Source organism: Lutjanus erythropterus, chromosome 24, assembly GCF_056507025.1.
Source record: "Lutjanus erythropterus isolate fLutEry1 chromosome 24, fLutEry1.hap2, whole genome shotgun sequence".
Taxonomy (NCBI): domain Eukaryota; kingdom Metazoa; phylum Chordata; class Actinopteri; order Lutjaniformes; family Lutjanidae; genus Lutjanus; species Lutjanus erythropterus.
The window spans coordinates 4,701,140-4,718,695 of record NC_139340.1 but is presented as its reverse complement, the minus strand read 5'-3'; the positions used below and the strand labels follow the sequence as shown (position 1 = coordinate 4,718,695).

Here is a 17,556-nt window from a genome sequence, read left to right as displayed (position 1 = left end):
GCGTCCGGCCAAAAGAACACCTGGAACTTTCTAAGTATCCAATTAACAAGGAAAAGCAGACGAATAATGGAAATGGTTGGCAGGAAATGTAGTTCTTAGAAAATAAGTGGACACAGTGTAATTGACCAAACGACCAAATCAGCACAGTTAGCCATCATATTCATCGACGCCAACTAATTCATTTTAATTCATTTTATATTGGATGTGAATAAACATAAATTTGAAACAGTAATGTTTTCCTACTGAACTATCAAAGATTTATCCACTGATGGCTAACACTTTCAGCATTTATCCATTTGTTTAAATAAATATTTAAAATTTAAACTCTTTATCAGTTGCCTTTAGCTAACAACTTCAGCCATTTCTGTTACTTTTAGCTAACTATGTCACATCTACCATTTATCTGGTATGTTTAGCTAAATATTTCAACCATTTATCTGTGACTTTTAACTAAATACTTCAAGCATAAATCCATTATGTTTGGCTAATCATTTCAACCATTTATCCACTGTTTTAAGCAAAGTATTTCAGTCATTCATCTGTTACTATTACCTAACTATTTCACCTATTTAGGCTCTGTTTCTTACTGTTTCAACCATTATTTTTCCGTTGACTATTTCAAATAAATGCATTACATTTAGCTAACTATTTAAACCATTTATACATTAATTTGTGCTAAATATTTCAACCAGAAATCTTGTACGTTCTTTCACACCCTCTCATCCAACTTGTATACAGTGTTCAGGTGTTACAGCTGACTCAGTATGTGGATTTCTGGCACAACTTCATCTATTTCTAAGGTGCATGGAGAAGGGAAAAATGTTTTAAGAGGTAAAAAACATGCAGTATGTCTAATATTTTATTATATTTTATTTTATTGTGATATTCTTTTTTTTTGTTAGTTTTTTTTCAAATAGTTGCACAGTTAGAATCCTTCCACAGGAACCCTGGCATCTGTAGATGTACCTCATGAGGTATAAGGAGGCTTACACCTGACTGGGAATAACAAGACATTTCACAATTAATTCTGCTCAAACATCACCACATTTTGTCCGTCTCACGTCTCCTGAAACCCCGGCTGCTAACTCAGCTTGGTTCATTCTAATCAGTTTTTGCCACCCACAGTTTGGCAAAAGGAGAATCAGACATTAGCTGAGCTCTGAGTGGGAGTTGTCTCCATTAGTGGAAATTATTTGGCTGGGACTCGTCTCGCAGGAGAAACATCACAGCGGCGGCGATGCCAAACAACTCTTCTTTTTCTTTTTCTTTTTTTTTTTTTCCCCAAGTCTCCTCACGTCTGACTCAGAATCCATCAGCGTCGTGGCATTTTCAAGAAAACAGAGGGATGGCGGTGTAAAACATCCCCCTGCCATAACCTCAGAAAGCACTTATGTAAAAGCCTTACTCAAATATTAATCAGGGAGGTGATGGGGGCAGGTGGATGCAGGAGGTTTTATCTACTGAGCTCCTTTTTCTCTGCTGTTAGTCATCAGAAGGTGCTCTGAATGAGGGTGAAAAAGCACAAAAGGGCAAAAATCTTGCAGTTATATAAAAACTGCTGGACTCAACAAAAGCACCGCAACCATGAACCTGGATGTTAGAATGATTTGGACGTACGGGCAGCTTTAGGAGATTATTTCACACTCTCTATCTTTCAGTAACAAGCTGATCCTTGTGTTTATGAAGGAGAAGCAGGACGAGTGAATCTGCTCAGACAAAGAGTTGCTTCACTCATCTGAAGTTGTTCCAAATCCCACAGCTCCGGCTGCTCAGATTCGCACATTATGCAACAGCGCTTTCAAACACACGCAGAGGAAGTAACCCAATTTGAGATTGTATATCTGAGCTGCACAAACTCCCAATAATCCTTATTCTGATTCATAAATCTCAAACATAAATCGCGAACACAAGGCTAATTGATGATTAGTGTGCATATGTGGGTGGACGTTGATCAAATAAATCCGTGCTGCGCCTGCAGATACAGTCTGTTTTTAAACTGTAGGCGTGTTCTGAGGTTTTTCTTAACCTGCGACAAAGGAAAGCTGTCAGCCTGTGACAAGAAGAGACCAGATTTGTTTATCTGCTGCGCTTCAACGCTGAGGTGCATTAGGCTGCCGACTTCCTTCTTGACCTAAAAATAGCTATCAAACTTCTTCTTCACCTGTAAACTTCAGGGTCGGTCCATTTTCCTGAGGTTGCAACCTTTTTAAAAGTCTCTGAGGAATCAGCCCACCGAGCTGAAAGAGGAATCTACCTGACTGAAAAGAAAAGTGACTGTGAAGTCTTGTTCTAAACAGAACTTTGTGGAAAGTTCTCTGAAAGTTTTTTACCTTTTGTGTTTGGTTAAGAAAATATCTGCTGCTATAGTAAATATTTTGATACTCTTATAAATACGGTTCCCAAAGAGTTCTTCCTGAAGAGCTGAGGTTCTACCCAAAACCAAACTCCTTTTGAAGAAAAGGTTCTTTATGAAAGAACCGTTTCCATCCAAAGAGCCATTTTTGGAAGGAAGAGTTCTTCAAGGATTGCTGAAATCCTTTTGTCTAGGGTTCTTTGTAGATAATATAAAATGGTTCTTGGTAGAACCCCTGAGGTGTGTTCTAGATAAAAATATAAAATCTTGCAATATAAAAGTGTTCCCTGTGTTCTAAATAAAACCCTTGAAATATAAAAAAGTTTTACATTAAAATCTCCTCAATGTGTTTTCTAGATAAAACCCTTGAAACAAAAAAGGTTCTTGCTAGAACCCCCCCTCCCCATGGTGGGTTCTAAATACACACCTTGGTTCTCGGTAGAATTTCCTAGTTGGGTTCCAGATAAAACCCTTGAAATATAGAAGGGTTCTCGGTACAACCCCCTTGGTGGGTTCTAGATAAAACCCATGGAATATTTTTAAAAATTCTCAGTAGAATTCCCTGGGTGGGTTCTAGATAAAGCCAAAATATGGAATGTAAGAAGATGTTCTGTGTAGGACCGCCTGGGTGGGTTCTTGCTAGTCCCTGTAGAAGGTTGAAAGCTTCTGGATAGAACCCACAGAGAGACTTCTGGGTGGAGCCATTGCACCACAGAAGGGTTTCTAGGTAGAACTGTCTAAAGGGGTTCCAAGTGAAACATTTTTGAAAGGTTTTACCAGGAACCATTAAGGATTCTCCTGTGGTGCCAAACTAAAGAACCCTTTATGGTTCTAATTAGCACCTGTGTTTCTAATTTGACTCTGTCAGAGAATGTTCTGTCTCAGCTCTGCTCACAGTAACTTGTGTGTGAGTTGATGTTTTGTTCACACACACATTTCCCCCATTTTCAGATCGACATATGTAGTGTCTTTGGAAAGTTTAGCAACTTCATTTGAATTTTAAATAAAAGTTATGCTAGTTTGAGCACAGCATGAGTTTGTAAAGACTTATGGTTAAAAATGAGAAGCATCAGAGTTTAAATATGAGCTAAACTTGGCTCATTTAAAGTTATGAAACTGTGTGGTGAGTGTGTGTGTTAATAATACATGTTAATAAAAAAAATGTTTTTGGTAAAATCCACAAGTTTGGCCTGAGGGCAGCGGAAAGTTTAAAACAACAAGAAAACCATCACCAAGTCTGTTTTGGTCGAAATAAACCCCTAATTTACAAGCTAGATATGAAAATATGTGGAGAGGAACAAGAGAGAGGTCGGACATCAGAGAAGCAGCAGGAGAAACGCCGCGCAGAGGCAGAATATTCTCACATCTAACACTGTGAAGTCCGAGTTTATTGTCCCAATTAGTCACAGAGACGCACAAACATGAGAAACTAAGGTCCAAGTTGAGAAATACCAAAGTTACCATGGAGACAGACCAACTACACTCTCAGATCAGTAGTGAGGGCTTTACAGTGTTTTTTACCCCAGGGTTTGCCTCTGTGGAAATATACAGCCTGCCCTTAACTCTGGGTTCAGGACTGAAAAAAGAACTTTTTATATTCTGCAGATGTTTCTCAACGTTTAATTAAAGTTAATATTAATTGTTATGAATCTCCCAAAAAGACAACTTTGAAATTTAAGCAAAAAAAGGCAGTAAAGTATCACGTCTACTAAAAGTAAACTAAACATGATTATAGATTTAGTACATGAATAGTATTTTTTGCCCTGGGTTTAGCCTCTTAGGAAATACACAAACTGCTTTTAATTTTAACTTGAGGTTGCAGGACTGCAGGCTTGACACAGGACTGAAAAAAGTACTTTCTGTACTGTGCAAATACTGTACTGTTTCTTGTAAAAACAAAAAAGTTGAAAATGTTAATATTTGTTGTTATTAACCTCATTAACATTAAATTTGAAATGCAGTCCAGGGAAAGGCAGTTAAGTGTCACGTCTACTCAAAGTAAACTAAACATGATTATAGATTTAATACATGAATAATATGTTAATTCACATTTTTCATTTGTAATTGCAATGTTGAGATGTCACCTGCTGAGGGTCTATTTTCCCTGGGTTTGGCCTCTCAGGACATACACAGACTGCCTTACTTTTAGGTTGAGGACTGCAGGCTGGACACAGGACTGGAAAAAGTACTTCTTGTACTGTACAAATGTTTCTTATCAAAACAAAAAGTTGAACATGTTAATATTTATTGTTATTAAACTCCTAAAAATACATTAAATTTGAAATTCAGTCTAGGGAAAGACAGTTAAGTGTTACATCTAGTAAAAGTAAACTGAACATGATATTATAGTTATATTATAGCTGTTTTTGCCTCTCAGGGAATATATGACAAACAGTACATTTTCTACTTTTGTACTGTGCAAATGTTTCTGTTAAAAAAGAAAAAAGTTAAATGTGTTAATATTTATTGTCTTTCTTCTCCTAAAAAGAAATTAACTTTTAAATTTAAAGACAAGACAGTGAAGTATCACATCGACTGAATAATACAACAATTCAGATTTTCCAATGATAATTACTGTATGGCAACATTAGAATAAATACCTTTTTGGCTAAATGAGGCGTTTTAGACTCATTTAGCACCTTCTTAACACTCTCATTTATGCCAGTTACTTTGCCAGCATTTTTAAATTTTGCTGATTTTTGCTCCACAATTGGAGACTTGTGCAAAATCACAGCTGAGTCACTGATATTGATTTACCTTTTAACCCTCGTAGAGATGTTATATTTTACGGTCTTATGGTGCAGTAAAGCGTTCGCCGCTGACCCGTCGCTGCCAGAGGAGCAGCAGACACCACTCTGACTCTGCTGAGTCTCCAGTGATTCAGACATCTGGAGAGCCTGGAGCGTCCTGCCAGCCTTCTATTTATGGACTCTTCCTCGGCTTTTAGTGCTTAACAGCCACATTTACTTTGTGGGAAACTTGTGTCTCATCCTGAACTAGACTTTCACGCCCACCACTGGCTGGAGCGTGGACTTTTATCCACAGGAGAGAAGCTGTTAGTGAAGACAAATGGTGCGCTCAGCAGTTGTTAACTCTGTTACACTTCAACATGATTGTGGATCATAGAAGTTCTTCTGTCTATTAACTGTTCTGGTGAGAAACTGGATGAATATGGAGACACAAAACGCAGTTTAAATTGAACTCTAAGTCTTTGTGTCATTAATCGAGGATAATGAAATCTTGCTGTTGGATAACTTCAGTTTTATTGAACCATTTTGGATTGTTATCTCGTGTGATCGTCTCTAAAATAAGAGTACACGCTTTTGATTTTGTTCCAGTGCTAAATAAGATCACTTGGATGATAAAAGCTTGTGAACAGACCTGAATGAAAGCCAAATCAGTCTAGTCTCTGAACATCCTCTTTAAAAAGGACATTGATCTATACTAATCAGGATGTCTGCACTAAAACTATAACATTTAAAGATTACTTTGTTCCTGTTGTCAGATGTATAATTGATGTTTCCTTTGTTCTGTCCAGAAATGAGTCTTAAAGTGTCTATAATCAGTTTTTCTATGTCCACAATGGATATGAAAGTAGTTACTTGTAATGACAAACACAGAGAATTACATTTGCCCTCAGCTTTACTGAGCTTTATAGCATCTTTCTGGTGTGGGAGCTCAGGTTTCATCCACTCTGACATAAACGCACGGCCACCAGGGCTGAGCAATTAATTAAAATTTTATTTAAATCATTACAAGCAGTTTTCACAGGAGACGCAGTATTTGTTGAAGGTAAAACGTGTGTCAGATCCATTTTAAATTAATTGCACGATATGTAAGTTCTGCTGGTCGGGGTCTCTCATATCGAAACAATAACACATGATGTAGCATCTGAAGGAAAGTGGGATCATGGGAGTTGTTATTTTCTTTAACAGTAATCATTGCAAATGAAAATCGACCTGACATGACTCAGACAGAAATCACATCCATGGATGAGGTAATATTAAAGTTTTACTTCAGTTACATTTAGTCACGTGCACTGACTTCCTTACTCGCTGACCTGTCCAACGTATCCTGTGTTTTTCCAGAAGTTATAGCAAAGAAAAAGAGTCACACATCATGTTTCAAGCACAAAGCAGAAGGCTTCCAAAGCTTGTATAAAACTGTCAATCCAGGCAGAGCTGATCAAATATGAATCAAGATTCTGTTACTGTATTGCCTGTTTCTTGCCTCAAATCTTTTCAGAAACACATTTAAGTGTTTTTTTCTGCCTGAAAATGGACCGAGCACATGTGTCATTCAGTGCTACATCACACATTTTATTGCTCTGATTGTTGCTCTCCAGCTGGCCGAGGGAGAGTCCAAATGAAAATTAGCACCTAGCCCTCGAACGGTATGAAGCATTTAGCAGCTACAAAGCCAAATATTTCTCTCAGCAGTTGGAGGAGACCAAAAACAGAGCAAAAAGAGTGAATACTGGACATAAACATGACTCCAACTCAGTAATAATGTAGATATCTGCTGCAACTGTTTGCTAACAAGTTTGTCTTATCTATGTAAAAGAAAAGTTGTTTCCACTGCACCCAAGTGGAGAAAAATCAGGTTATTGTATGGTGACTTTTAATGAAACTGTCTCACAGTTTTGCCTCATGTGGTTCCATGTCCAAAATAAGAAAACAGGCTCATGGGTCTCACTGTAAATATGAAGCTTCCTGACCTGTAAACAGGGTCTAAGGAGAGCCCATAATGCTTCCACATTAACCAGGATATTTGGAGATTAATTAAGAGATTTAAAGATTTATTTTCATCAGGTTGGTTTATCTGTGAGCTCAGAGTTATTTGTACATGGATTCTGCCTTGAAAGCTGCTTTTTTTTTGCACCAGCAGAGTTTCTCAGCCTGTACATATGTTTCTTCCAAATGATGATTGCTGGAGTTACCTTGCCTGCAGACCTAATTTGCCCCAGTGGGACAGAAAGTGTTTGAGCTGAATTTATATGAGGTGAAGCTGCTTGTTGCAGCAGGGATTTTATTTGCCTTCACAACCCGTGTCCTGAAATCGTGGAATAATGATGAATGCACTCAACAAATTAATTCTACTGTTAAATTTGACATGCTGGTGTAGCGGTGAGTAATCTTAACCCTTTTATGGCCACAGCACCTGCAAAAGTTCCCTTGAGCAAGACATTACAGCCCTATTTCTTCTTCCATGGTGGTGAATTATCTGGCAAAGCCAAGGAGTCAAACAATTACACTGATCAATTGCCAATATTTGATTTAAATTCCTTCCATTTACATGCTAAGTGTGTGCGTGAGTGTGCATATTCATGTGTTGATATTGCCCCTCCAGAGGCAGGACGGCCTGATGCAGCGCTCCATCCGAGAGGTGAACACTTCCAGCCGCTGGTGTGTGCTGTGGGACCTGGACGAGGACACACACTACAGCGTCCAGGTGAGATCCACAAACATACACACTTAGCTCGCTTAACACACACACAAAAAAAAACTGCCTCAGTGCTTCTAGTTTGTGGTGATTTGTTGTCAGGTTTAAAGCCTCCGGAAAACCGCTGGGCTCATCACGAGTGTGACGCCGAGACAGATCACTCAAGACAAGCATGAGAAAGGCAGCGTGTGAACACTGTGTCAGTGACGTGATATAAACTTTCTTAGATCATGACGTCTGGTGTTACACTACAGTTCTGTGGTTTACACTGCAGACTATTAACAGTGACAAGCAACACTCGTCTCCTCATGTTTGTGCTGCAGGTTGGAGGTCCATTACTGACAGCTTGAGATAATAAGTCATTATGTTAATAAAGTTTCTCTTATTAATGATGTGCAAAATCTTTTTTCATCAAAGTAATGAGTTAATATCTCAAATAATGACTGATTATCTTATGTTGATGAGTGTGAGAGGCATAATTGACTGTCTTGGCTGACTGTGGAGGCCAAACTAACATTTAGTCTTCTGTTATTCATCTTGAAAAATACACCTCAGTTCTTTGGTGATAAACTAGTATATAGTGTTTGTTTTTTTGTCACGGGTATGTGACACCTCAAGTGAATACTGGTCTTCTGGTGGAAGATCACAAACAAATTGTATGATGAGAACTGTTCTTTATAGAGGTTCTTCAGCTTGGAGTCTGCTCCTTACCAGCATTAATGTTGTTACAGCAGTTCTGGAACGTTTTTGTTGATTTTATTTTTTATTTGGTGAAGTGTGTTTGTGACAGTATTATTTTTTTTCTCATCTTTTTGTCTTAATTTTGGGCTGATATCATATTATTGTCTCATTGATACTGTGTGATTTTAAATTGATGTATTTTTATTGTTGTTTTGTGTGTGGACCCCAGGAAGCCTAGCAACCACTTGGTGGAAGCTAATGGGAATCTGAATAAAGAATAAAGAACGAATAAAATAATAACTTAGTATCTCAAAAGTAATGAGTTATTATGTAAAAGTAAGTATCTCAGATTGATGACTTACTATCTCAACATAATGACTCACTGTCAAGAAAAAAGTGAATAAAAATCACCCTCAGCCCTAAAGTTAAATTCATTAAATTAGTTCTGTGGACTTAAAATCATGATGGTCTTGATGCCCTGGTATTTGACCTTTGTGCCCTCAAAAAATTGCCAACAAAAACCCCCGGTGGCTTTGCCCTTAAAATGATGAAACTCCAGGCCCGGAGCGATCCACCATTCACTGAGGAAGCCTGTGAGCGTGTTAAACAGCTCTGTAAAAAGTCAGCACATTAACCTGAGTCCAAATTCTTTTGTCAGCCTTGTCATAATGTGTAAAAGAAAAAGATGTCTGCAGTGCAGCTTAAATAGAGAAACTCCACTGATGATAAATTGTGTTGCAGAAATGAACTCTTATTCTTCTTAACTCCTGGTGTGTAATTAACATACACTGTTAACGCTTTCCTTATGGCACAGTTATTACAGCTCAAGTTTAAATCAAAAGCCAGCGCAAACCACAGCTCCTCTCTGAAGGAGGAGGATCTCATGTGACTCCATTATCATGACTCTATTAAACTTTTTTATAATCCATTACAGCTTAATAGACTGACAGAGATTGTCCTTCAGCCGGAGGACTCGGTTAAATATGCTCGTCAGCAGGCGGATGTCCTGCAGAAGTGTCACTGAGCAATGCACTGAAGCCTCGCCAGCACCGGGAGCACAGAAATCTGGACTCGTCACCTCTGACCTTCTTGTAGAGGAGAGGAAGTTAAAACGGAGGATTTCCCTCTGGAGTTTGGTGAAGAGTTTAATCGTTATCCAGAGTGAGTGGGTGGATTAGGACAGTTTGCTCAAGGACAGTTTGCAGAGATCAAACTTGCAACTTTTCCCAATAAGAAAAGTTTTTTTTTTGAAGGACAAACCTTTGTGTACTTTTTGGATTCATTCAAGGGCTTATTTTGTTGTAACTAACTTATGTTTGGTACCCACTTCTGTCTCGGTTACTCATATTTCCAGAATGACTTGCAGCAAACTGCACAGAAAAAACTAGTTTCATTCAACCTTTGGGTGCAGTGTGTAGGCGCAGACAGTCGTGTCTGACACCTCCTGGGTCTGATTGTGTCTCTGTGATGGATTTTTCTCCCTGTGTGACTGTTAAACTTCATATTTTCTGTTGTAAATCTCCACTGTAGCTGCCAGGAGCATCTCAATCTTCACTTTTAATGAGAAATACACCATCAAACTTGTTTATTTCCCTTAGAAAGAAGGGTTCTTCCTAAAAGGCTGAGGTTCTACCCAGAACCATTTGCTTCTTTTGCAGTAAGGCTTTATAAAGGGTTCTTTGTCAGACTGAGGGGTTCCATTAAGAACCCTTTTTATTCAAACAACCTTTTTGAAAGAAAATCTTCAAGGATTGTTGAAAATCTTGCCAAAGACAGAAAAGGGTTTTTAAATATAAAAGGTTCTTAAGAGAACCCCCTGTGTCGGTTGTAGGTACAACTCTTGGAATATTAAAAGGTTCTCGGTAGAACCCCCTGAGTGGGTCCTAGATAAAACTCTAGGAATATAAAAGGGTTCTTGGCAGAACCTCCTGGGTAGATTGTGGGTAAAACCTTGGATTATAAAAAGGTTCTAGGTAAAAATCTCTGGGTGGGTTCTTTTTATCAACCTTAAAAGGTGGAAAGATTCTGAATAGAACCCCCAGAAAGAGTTCTAGGTGGAACCATAACATCATAGAAGGGTTCCCTTTCATAGGGGGTTCTGGATGAAACCTTTCATAGATGGTTCTGGGTCTATCTTTATATGTTGAGTACTTGGTAAAACACACTGAAAGGGTTCCAACCTTTATAAAAGGCTTTTCCTATTGAGACAAGCTGAAGAACCCTCTCTGGTTCTAGTAAGCACGTTTATTTGTCAGAGTGTGGCGTTCTTTCAGGGTGGATTTGAGCTTGTTTTTGTTGCTGAAGTGAAGATGTCTTAAAGAAGCTCTTTAGCTCAAATCTTTTATGTTCCAGGCTCTCAGTCTGTTTCTACTCTTACAGAACGGTCCGTCCTCCAACGGTCACTCAGGATGACGGCCAAAAACCAAAGCACCATTTGCTCGCTAAATATACCCTCGCGAGCCAGTTCCTTGTCATCGTTACATAATGTCATCCTCCGTTAATGTCAGCTGGGACTGTACCCGGTGTTTGTGTCGAGCTGTAAAGAAACTCACTGAACGTCTACATGTGAATCTCTTCACCTTCTGTTTCAGGTGCAGTCTGTCGGGCCGCATGGAGACAGCCAACCCAGCCGAGCCGTCCACTTCAGGACTCTGGAGAGAAGTGACCACTATCCAGCTGGAGTCCTGGACCACCGTAAATAAACACACACGTTCATAATATATATACACACACATGTATAGCTCATTTGTACAACTGTGAACGAGTGATTGTGAATCGCTGTTTTCCTGTGAAACTCCAGCAGTGTTTTGTGGACAAAAAAAATTAAACCTGACCTTCAATCAGCATGAAAGTGAGAGGATGATGACTGAATTTTCACTTTTGGGTGAACTATCCCTTCAAGTCCAAGTCATGTGACTCGTTTGAGTAAACAATTGCAGATTTAGAGCAAATTTTGAGCTTTTTTAACTGTGAAACTGATGGATGATGTGATATTTGCTTGTTTTCTGAGCATTTGTATTGCCTGAATTCTACATCTTTAACTTGCACCACTTACAGTATAATTATCTTTTCATTTTCATTCAGTTTTTATTTGCACACGGGTTGTTCTTTTTTATTTCGCAGCCAGTCGAGCCCTGAAGCTACACGGCCATCCTGTTGGAATATGTATAAGTCTGTGTGTTAGTGTTCGAGCTGTAGTGACAGGTTGTTTTTTATACTGTCTGACTTTCCCTTCTGGGGATTGTTGACGCTATTTAATTTAATGTAATCATCTTAGACACTTTAATGTACACCTTGTTGACATTTTTTCTGTCCTTGTTAATAAAGTTTGACAGTGCTGAATCTTTATTTTTCCTCAGATGAACCAGCGATGGAAGGTTTGGGTATGACTCCTCACTTACAGACAGGAGAGCTGCTCATTATCACCACTGTGCTGCTGCTGTGGGCAGGTCAGCCTCAGAGTGTGTGTGTTTTTGAATGTGTGTGTGTAGGTGTGTGTCTGCTTCACTCTGTGCAGATAAGGGATGTATTTATACTGAATGTAGGTGTGACAACATCCACATGCAAACCAAGACATTCTCTGACGTTCTGTTTTTTTTTTGTTTTTTTTTTGCTTTCCCCTCACCATCCTCCATCCTAGCTGTCATCGCCCTCTTCTGCCGACAGTATGACATCATCAAAGACAACGACTCCAACAGCACCAAGGAGAAAGCCAAGAGGCCGCTGGTCCGCGCCACTTCCTCCTACTACAACGCTTCAGCCGGCAGCTCGCCCATCTACCACAACGGAGCCGTACGCAGCAGCAGGGTGACTAATTTCTCCTCCAGTCCTTGAACTTCATTAACAAAGCAGTCACGCTTTATTTTACTGTGCACTCATAACACGTATAAACTGAACTTTGTATTAATTAAACAAAAATTAGAAATGTGTCCTTTATTAGTCAGCAATCAAACACAGCTATACCCTAATTAGACACCATACACATGACAACAGAACTGCACTGTAAACTAAAGTGAAATTACATATCTGCTATTTGAGACACAGCTTTTTTGGCTGGTCCCAGAACTGCACTGTAAACTAAACTGTTAGACCCTTATTAGACTTTATTTGAGGATAATTAGGGACATACTGCAACAGAACTGCACTGTAAACTAAAGTAAAATCACATATCTGGTACCTGAGACACACCTTGTTTGGCTGTTCCCATACAACCCTTTTATTATATGCTCCAGTAACAGTTAAGCAAGCCTGTTTTCCAGTACTTGCTATATGCTAGGCTCATTTATGTTGCAAATAAAACTACATTTTGAATATATGTATATCCACTTCTTATGTTAGCTCATATCAGTAAAAAGCTAGCTAACAAAAGAGCAGCTAGCTAGTTAGCCATTGTTTTGCTAATATTAACTAAGAGATGTAATCAGCTAGCTAACGATTTATGTAAATTAGCTAGCTAGTTAGCCAGAGTTTTGCTACAGATCAAAGCACTAGCTAGTTAATACATGATGTAGTTTGGCTAGCTAGTGTTTTTCTAGCTAACTAAAGGTGTGACTCTATATGTTCCTTATACAGCTCCCCCAGCAACATGGTTCAATTTTATTGTTCAACATAGGCAGGAAAAGAGAAAATTGGGTTTAGGTTCCAAAAGGGGCGGGACTTAGGATTGGTCAAGTGGCAGAATAGCCAAGATAAATGGCTACGCACTATATCTTCCTGCCTACAATATTACAATAAGTCTGTGCAGTCACTCATAGACAAACTATTCTCTCTTTCAGATATTGTTTTTAAATGAAGAAGTTGCAGATAAGTGTTTTCACTTTAAAGTATAGTTTTGTTGTAATGAGTCCCTAATAACCCTCAAATAAGTCTATTAAAGAACATATTTCTACTTTTGTCTAATTTGATACAAAGTACAGCTTGTTACATCCTATTAGTTTTCTGTAAAATAAAGTGCAACCAAGAAAACTTCATCTTTTCAAACTTCCTCCATAGTTTTTCATTTTTGTTGCTTCTCTATAATGTATGATCATTCTTGGCTGCCAGGAGTATTTTGTTTCTTCTGAAGAGCCTTTGTAGTTGCATCAGAGATCGCCTAGCAACCGGAGCTGCTGCCATCACGGCTAAATATAAAACGACCAGGCTGGAAGCAGAGAGAGCTAGCTGCACAACGCTTGTTGTGTTGTTGCTGCTGCTGCTGCTGCTGTGGATCTGCTCAGTGACAGTAAAAAGTGAGCAGTCTGACGAGGCGGATTTGTGAAGATGTGACGATGAAGTGAAGTCAGATCAGGCAACAACTTGTGTGAACAAGCGGCAACAACTCAGCAGGTTCATTAAGAGGCATGCAAATAGCCAGCTAGCTAAGTAATACCAAGACTACCATGCAGACATGATCTCAACATACATTAATGATGAAAAACATGTTCTCAGTAACAGTTCTCAGGCCATTTACCTGACATTAAAAACAGAATGGATGCTGCTTGCAGCTGAGAGTTAAGGAGCTGCAACATGAACGACAAAATTTATTGTATAAAACTTGAAACTAAGGTCAAGATCGCACTTAGAGAACGAAAGAATGAGTTACTCCTGAAAGGAAAATGACACCACCTTTGCTCTTTTCCAGCTTTGTCAAATGAAAATACCGTTCTTGCCAAAGAGCCATTTACAGAAACAGTCATTTTATTGTTGTGAAACACACTTTAGCAGCTGTGGTCCTGCTGCTGTCGATGTGTTTCTTCTGCAACAACGTCGCTGGCTTGTGGCCATCAAAAACTAATAATTTCAGCTCTTTTTACGAGCAGAGAAGCCACTGACAACCTTATTCTCACTGTCTGCTATCACACCAAATGTCATGTCCCTCCATGATCTATTGTCCACCATTTTTTTTTAGTGAACTTCATTGAAAAATATTCAAATTTACAAACAAATCAGACATGTATTCCATACAATGGACCAGAAAAAAAATGCAAATTTGATCTGCTAGTGGTTGTAAAGACTAAGTGTGTGTGTGTGTGTGTGTGTGTGTGTGTGTGTGTGTGTGTGTGTAAACAGCATGTCAGGACTTTAGATGACTTGGATTACACCAGATGAGCAGTATGGAGGCATTTATGTTTTTTTTTCCAGTTGTTTTTTTTCCATTAGACAACTGGTCACCATTCACTTTCAGTGTTTGGGAGATTCTGTGACACTGTTTTCCTGTGAAACTCCAGCAGTGTTTTGTGGACTAAGAAACTAAAACCGAACATCAGTCGGCATGTGAGTGAGTAGATAGTGACTGAATTTTCATTTTTTGGATGAACTATCCCTTTAAATGGTTAAAAATAAAAAGCATCAGAGTTTACATAACGTCTGGGCTCGATTAAATATGATCTTTAGAAAATGGTGGTGAGTTTGCAGGTTAATTATAAGAAATGTTCCTGATAAAATCAGCTGAAAACTTGTTGTTTTGGCAGCAGTTGCCACGGGGCAGAGCCGAGCTGACAACAACAACAAAACAACATGCGCCAAACATGATTCATTTTATGTCTGGTTGATTCGATAACTCAAAAAACTGCCTCATCATCCTCCCCGCAGGAGGAATCATTCCAAATTTTCTGACGTTTTTCAGCCCAAAAGACAAAAAAACTGAATCTAATTAACTGAGAAATTCACCCGAGCCTGACCCGATCCCCTCGGGAGCAGTCAGATCTGTGCAGTAAATGTCAAACAGGTCATCGATTGGTTCATAAATCTTTCACACACATCATATCGAGTGCATAGATTCACGTGGCGGTGCATGTGAAAATGTCCCACACACCTCCTTCCTGCCTGTGTGTGAGTCATGTTCGTATATCTGACCCTCTGTGTTTATGACTCATGGGTTTGTGAATACAGCTCCCTCTCACTGTCTCCAACTCTCTCTTCCAGCTTCACAGAGCCTCCTCCTCCATCAGCATCATTAGAGTCTGAGTTTTGGACGTTGGGCATTTGAGACTCGCAGCGCGGGACGGGTGGAGCTGCTGATGATGTGCGAGCAGCGTTTGCCTGAGGAACTTCGGTGGGATTATCATGACAAATGGAGAATTTATAGACCTGGCTGAGAGTCTAATTTATTGTAAAATATGGGCAAAGTGAGGAGCACTCCATGCAAATTAAATTCAGATGAAACTGAGGAGTCACACTGTGGAGGAGGTGGAGGACTACTGCCCTCTAGTGGCAGAAGACTGCAGGCCTCTTTGAAAGAGCTGATGGAGGAGTTCAGCGCCGCAGGATGCATTTTGACCCGTTTCCTGTTGTACAAAAATGATTTATTTCTGTTCTCCGTCTTCTTTCCGATGTCAGACACTAATTGTGAATATTTGCCAGCATGCAGAGTCCTCAAATTAATTCATTATTTCAAAAGGTTGAGATTTGTTACCAGGCAGAATGACAACCTTTAACATATGAATGAAGGAGTGAGTGTTTTGGCCCCTGTGTGCACATTCTGTTTGATTTGTACATTTAAAGGGATAGTTCAGATTATTTGAAGTGGGGTTATATGAGGTATTTATTGATAGTCAGTGTGTTACGCACTTTAGATGGAGGTTGACATGCCCAAAGTTAGCCAGAAGCTAAACAATGAACTGCTGTGGACAGAGTGAGCAGCAAAACGTATTTTAGCAACTTAAAAAAGTTGCACCTAAAAAATCAGTATGGGTTTAGGTGGACGCTACATTTAGAATATTTTCACCACTTAACTTCAGATCAGAGCCTCTTCTGACAGGAAAAAGCCCTTAAATAAGCCAAATATTTCTCTCTCCAAACCAACCAAACTTTTTTCAAAAAATTTGCAATTTTACTTTGCAGAGTACGGAAGTTGCTCATCTACTCCTGCCTCAGTCTGTTAGTTTGTTTGCCTTATTGTGTGACTTCAGTGATTCCGAACTATCCTTTTTAAACACCGAAGTCGCACAATAACACAAACAAGCGAGAACATTCACATTTCCTGAAGAAAATGCATGTGATTGCAACGTCTGCTCCTCCTCACAGGCCCGGCTTCTGAAAGAGTTCATGCAAGAAGTGTTGCTGATTCAAGTCTGAAGATACCACCCAAAATCACTGGTAATTAAATAACACAGTCTCGTGATATGTCATCTTTTACTGTTACTGTAGCGCCCCCTGTCGGTAGAATTGTGTGAAATTTTACACACTTGTGCAAAGTCGCTGTATTTACAATATTCACACATTTCATTGCAATCCAGTTTATCACTAAAGAGTTATGGCCTGCATCAGGCCACGCCTCCAAAAGTCTGGTAACCAATTGCAAACAATAGGGGATGTCAAAAACAGACTTTTAAGGTTTGTGTAGAGTCATCTAAATATGGTATGTTCCAAATTTGGTGAAGATTGGGTGATGTATTGGGTGTACAAAAATATTTCCTGTACTCTGTACGGTTCCTGAGTTATTAGCCAAAACCTTTAATGCTTAATAACCAGCCACATGGTAGCCCTATGTGGTGAGTAGAAGTCATCCAAATAATGTACAGAAGTAGAAAAATAATAATGACAAGTAAAAAAAATAAATAGTGAAGAGAACAGGTTGTTAGTAGATGTGAGGTAAAATGACTGATTTTGCCAATGGAGTTTGGTTGGTTTGGATAGAATGATATTTGCTTTATATAACGGTGGTTATCCTGTTGGAAAAAGCTGTTTGACAGCAAAGTAAAGCTGTGAAATCATTCTAAATATAACCTGCACTTAAACTGATATTGATGTTTTTTCTGTGGCTAAAATACATTTTGCTGCTGACCCTGTCTTCAATGCTTAGCTTCCTACACCAGTACTCTTACTGCTTCTACAAACTGGAGCTGTGTTGACCTCCATCTACTTTAAGTAATAACTTAAAATAATCCAAACTGTCCCTTTAACGTCACGTCACCTGTATTTCTCATCTCATAATGAATAATTAGACGTACAATACTAACATCCAAACAAGTGTATTATATGTAATTAGAATATGTACATAAGTCAGAGTGAAAATATTAGTAATTGAAGTGTAATTTAAACACATATTTGAATGTAGGCCTTTGGGATGATGGTGTTGAATTTACACTGTAAACTTTCAT

At 38.9% G+C, this 17,556-nt stretch overlaps 1 protein-coding gene across 1 annotated transcript in view; it reads left to right on the top strand.

The window, feature by feature from the left end:
- LOC146304542 (fibronectin type III domain-containing protein 4-like) overlaps positions 1-16,172 on the top strand; it is a 33,857-nt gene extending 17,685 nt beyond the window's left edge. The window contains exons 3-7 of the mRNA XM_084713614.1: positions 7,703-7,804; positions 11,068-11,170; positions 11,836-11,925; positions 12,117-12,283; positions 15,380-16,172. Coding sequence (XP_084569740.1) covers positions 7,703-7,804; positions 11,068-11,170; positions 11,836-11,925; positions 12,117-12,283; positions 15,380-15,421 — 504 coding nt within the window. The 3' untranslated portion in view covers positions 15,422-16,172. The remainder of the gene's footprint in view (positions 1-7,702; positions 7,805-11,067; positions 11,171-11,835; positions 11,926-12,116; positions 12,284-15,379) is intronic.
- The last annotated feature ends 1,384 nt before the right edge of the window (positions 16,173-17,556 follow it).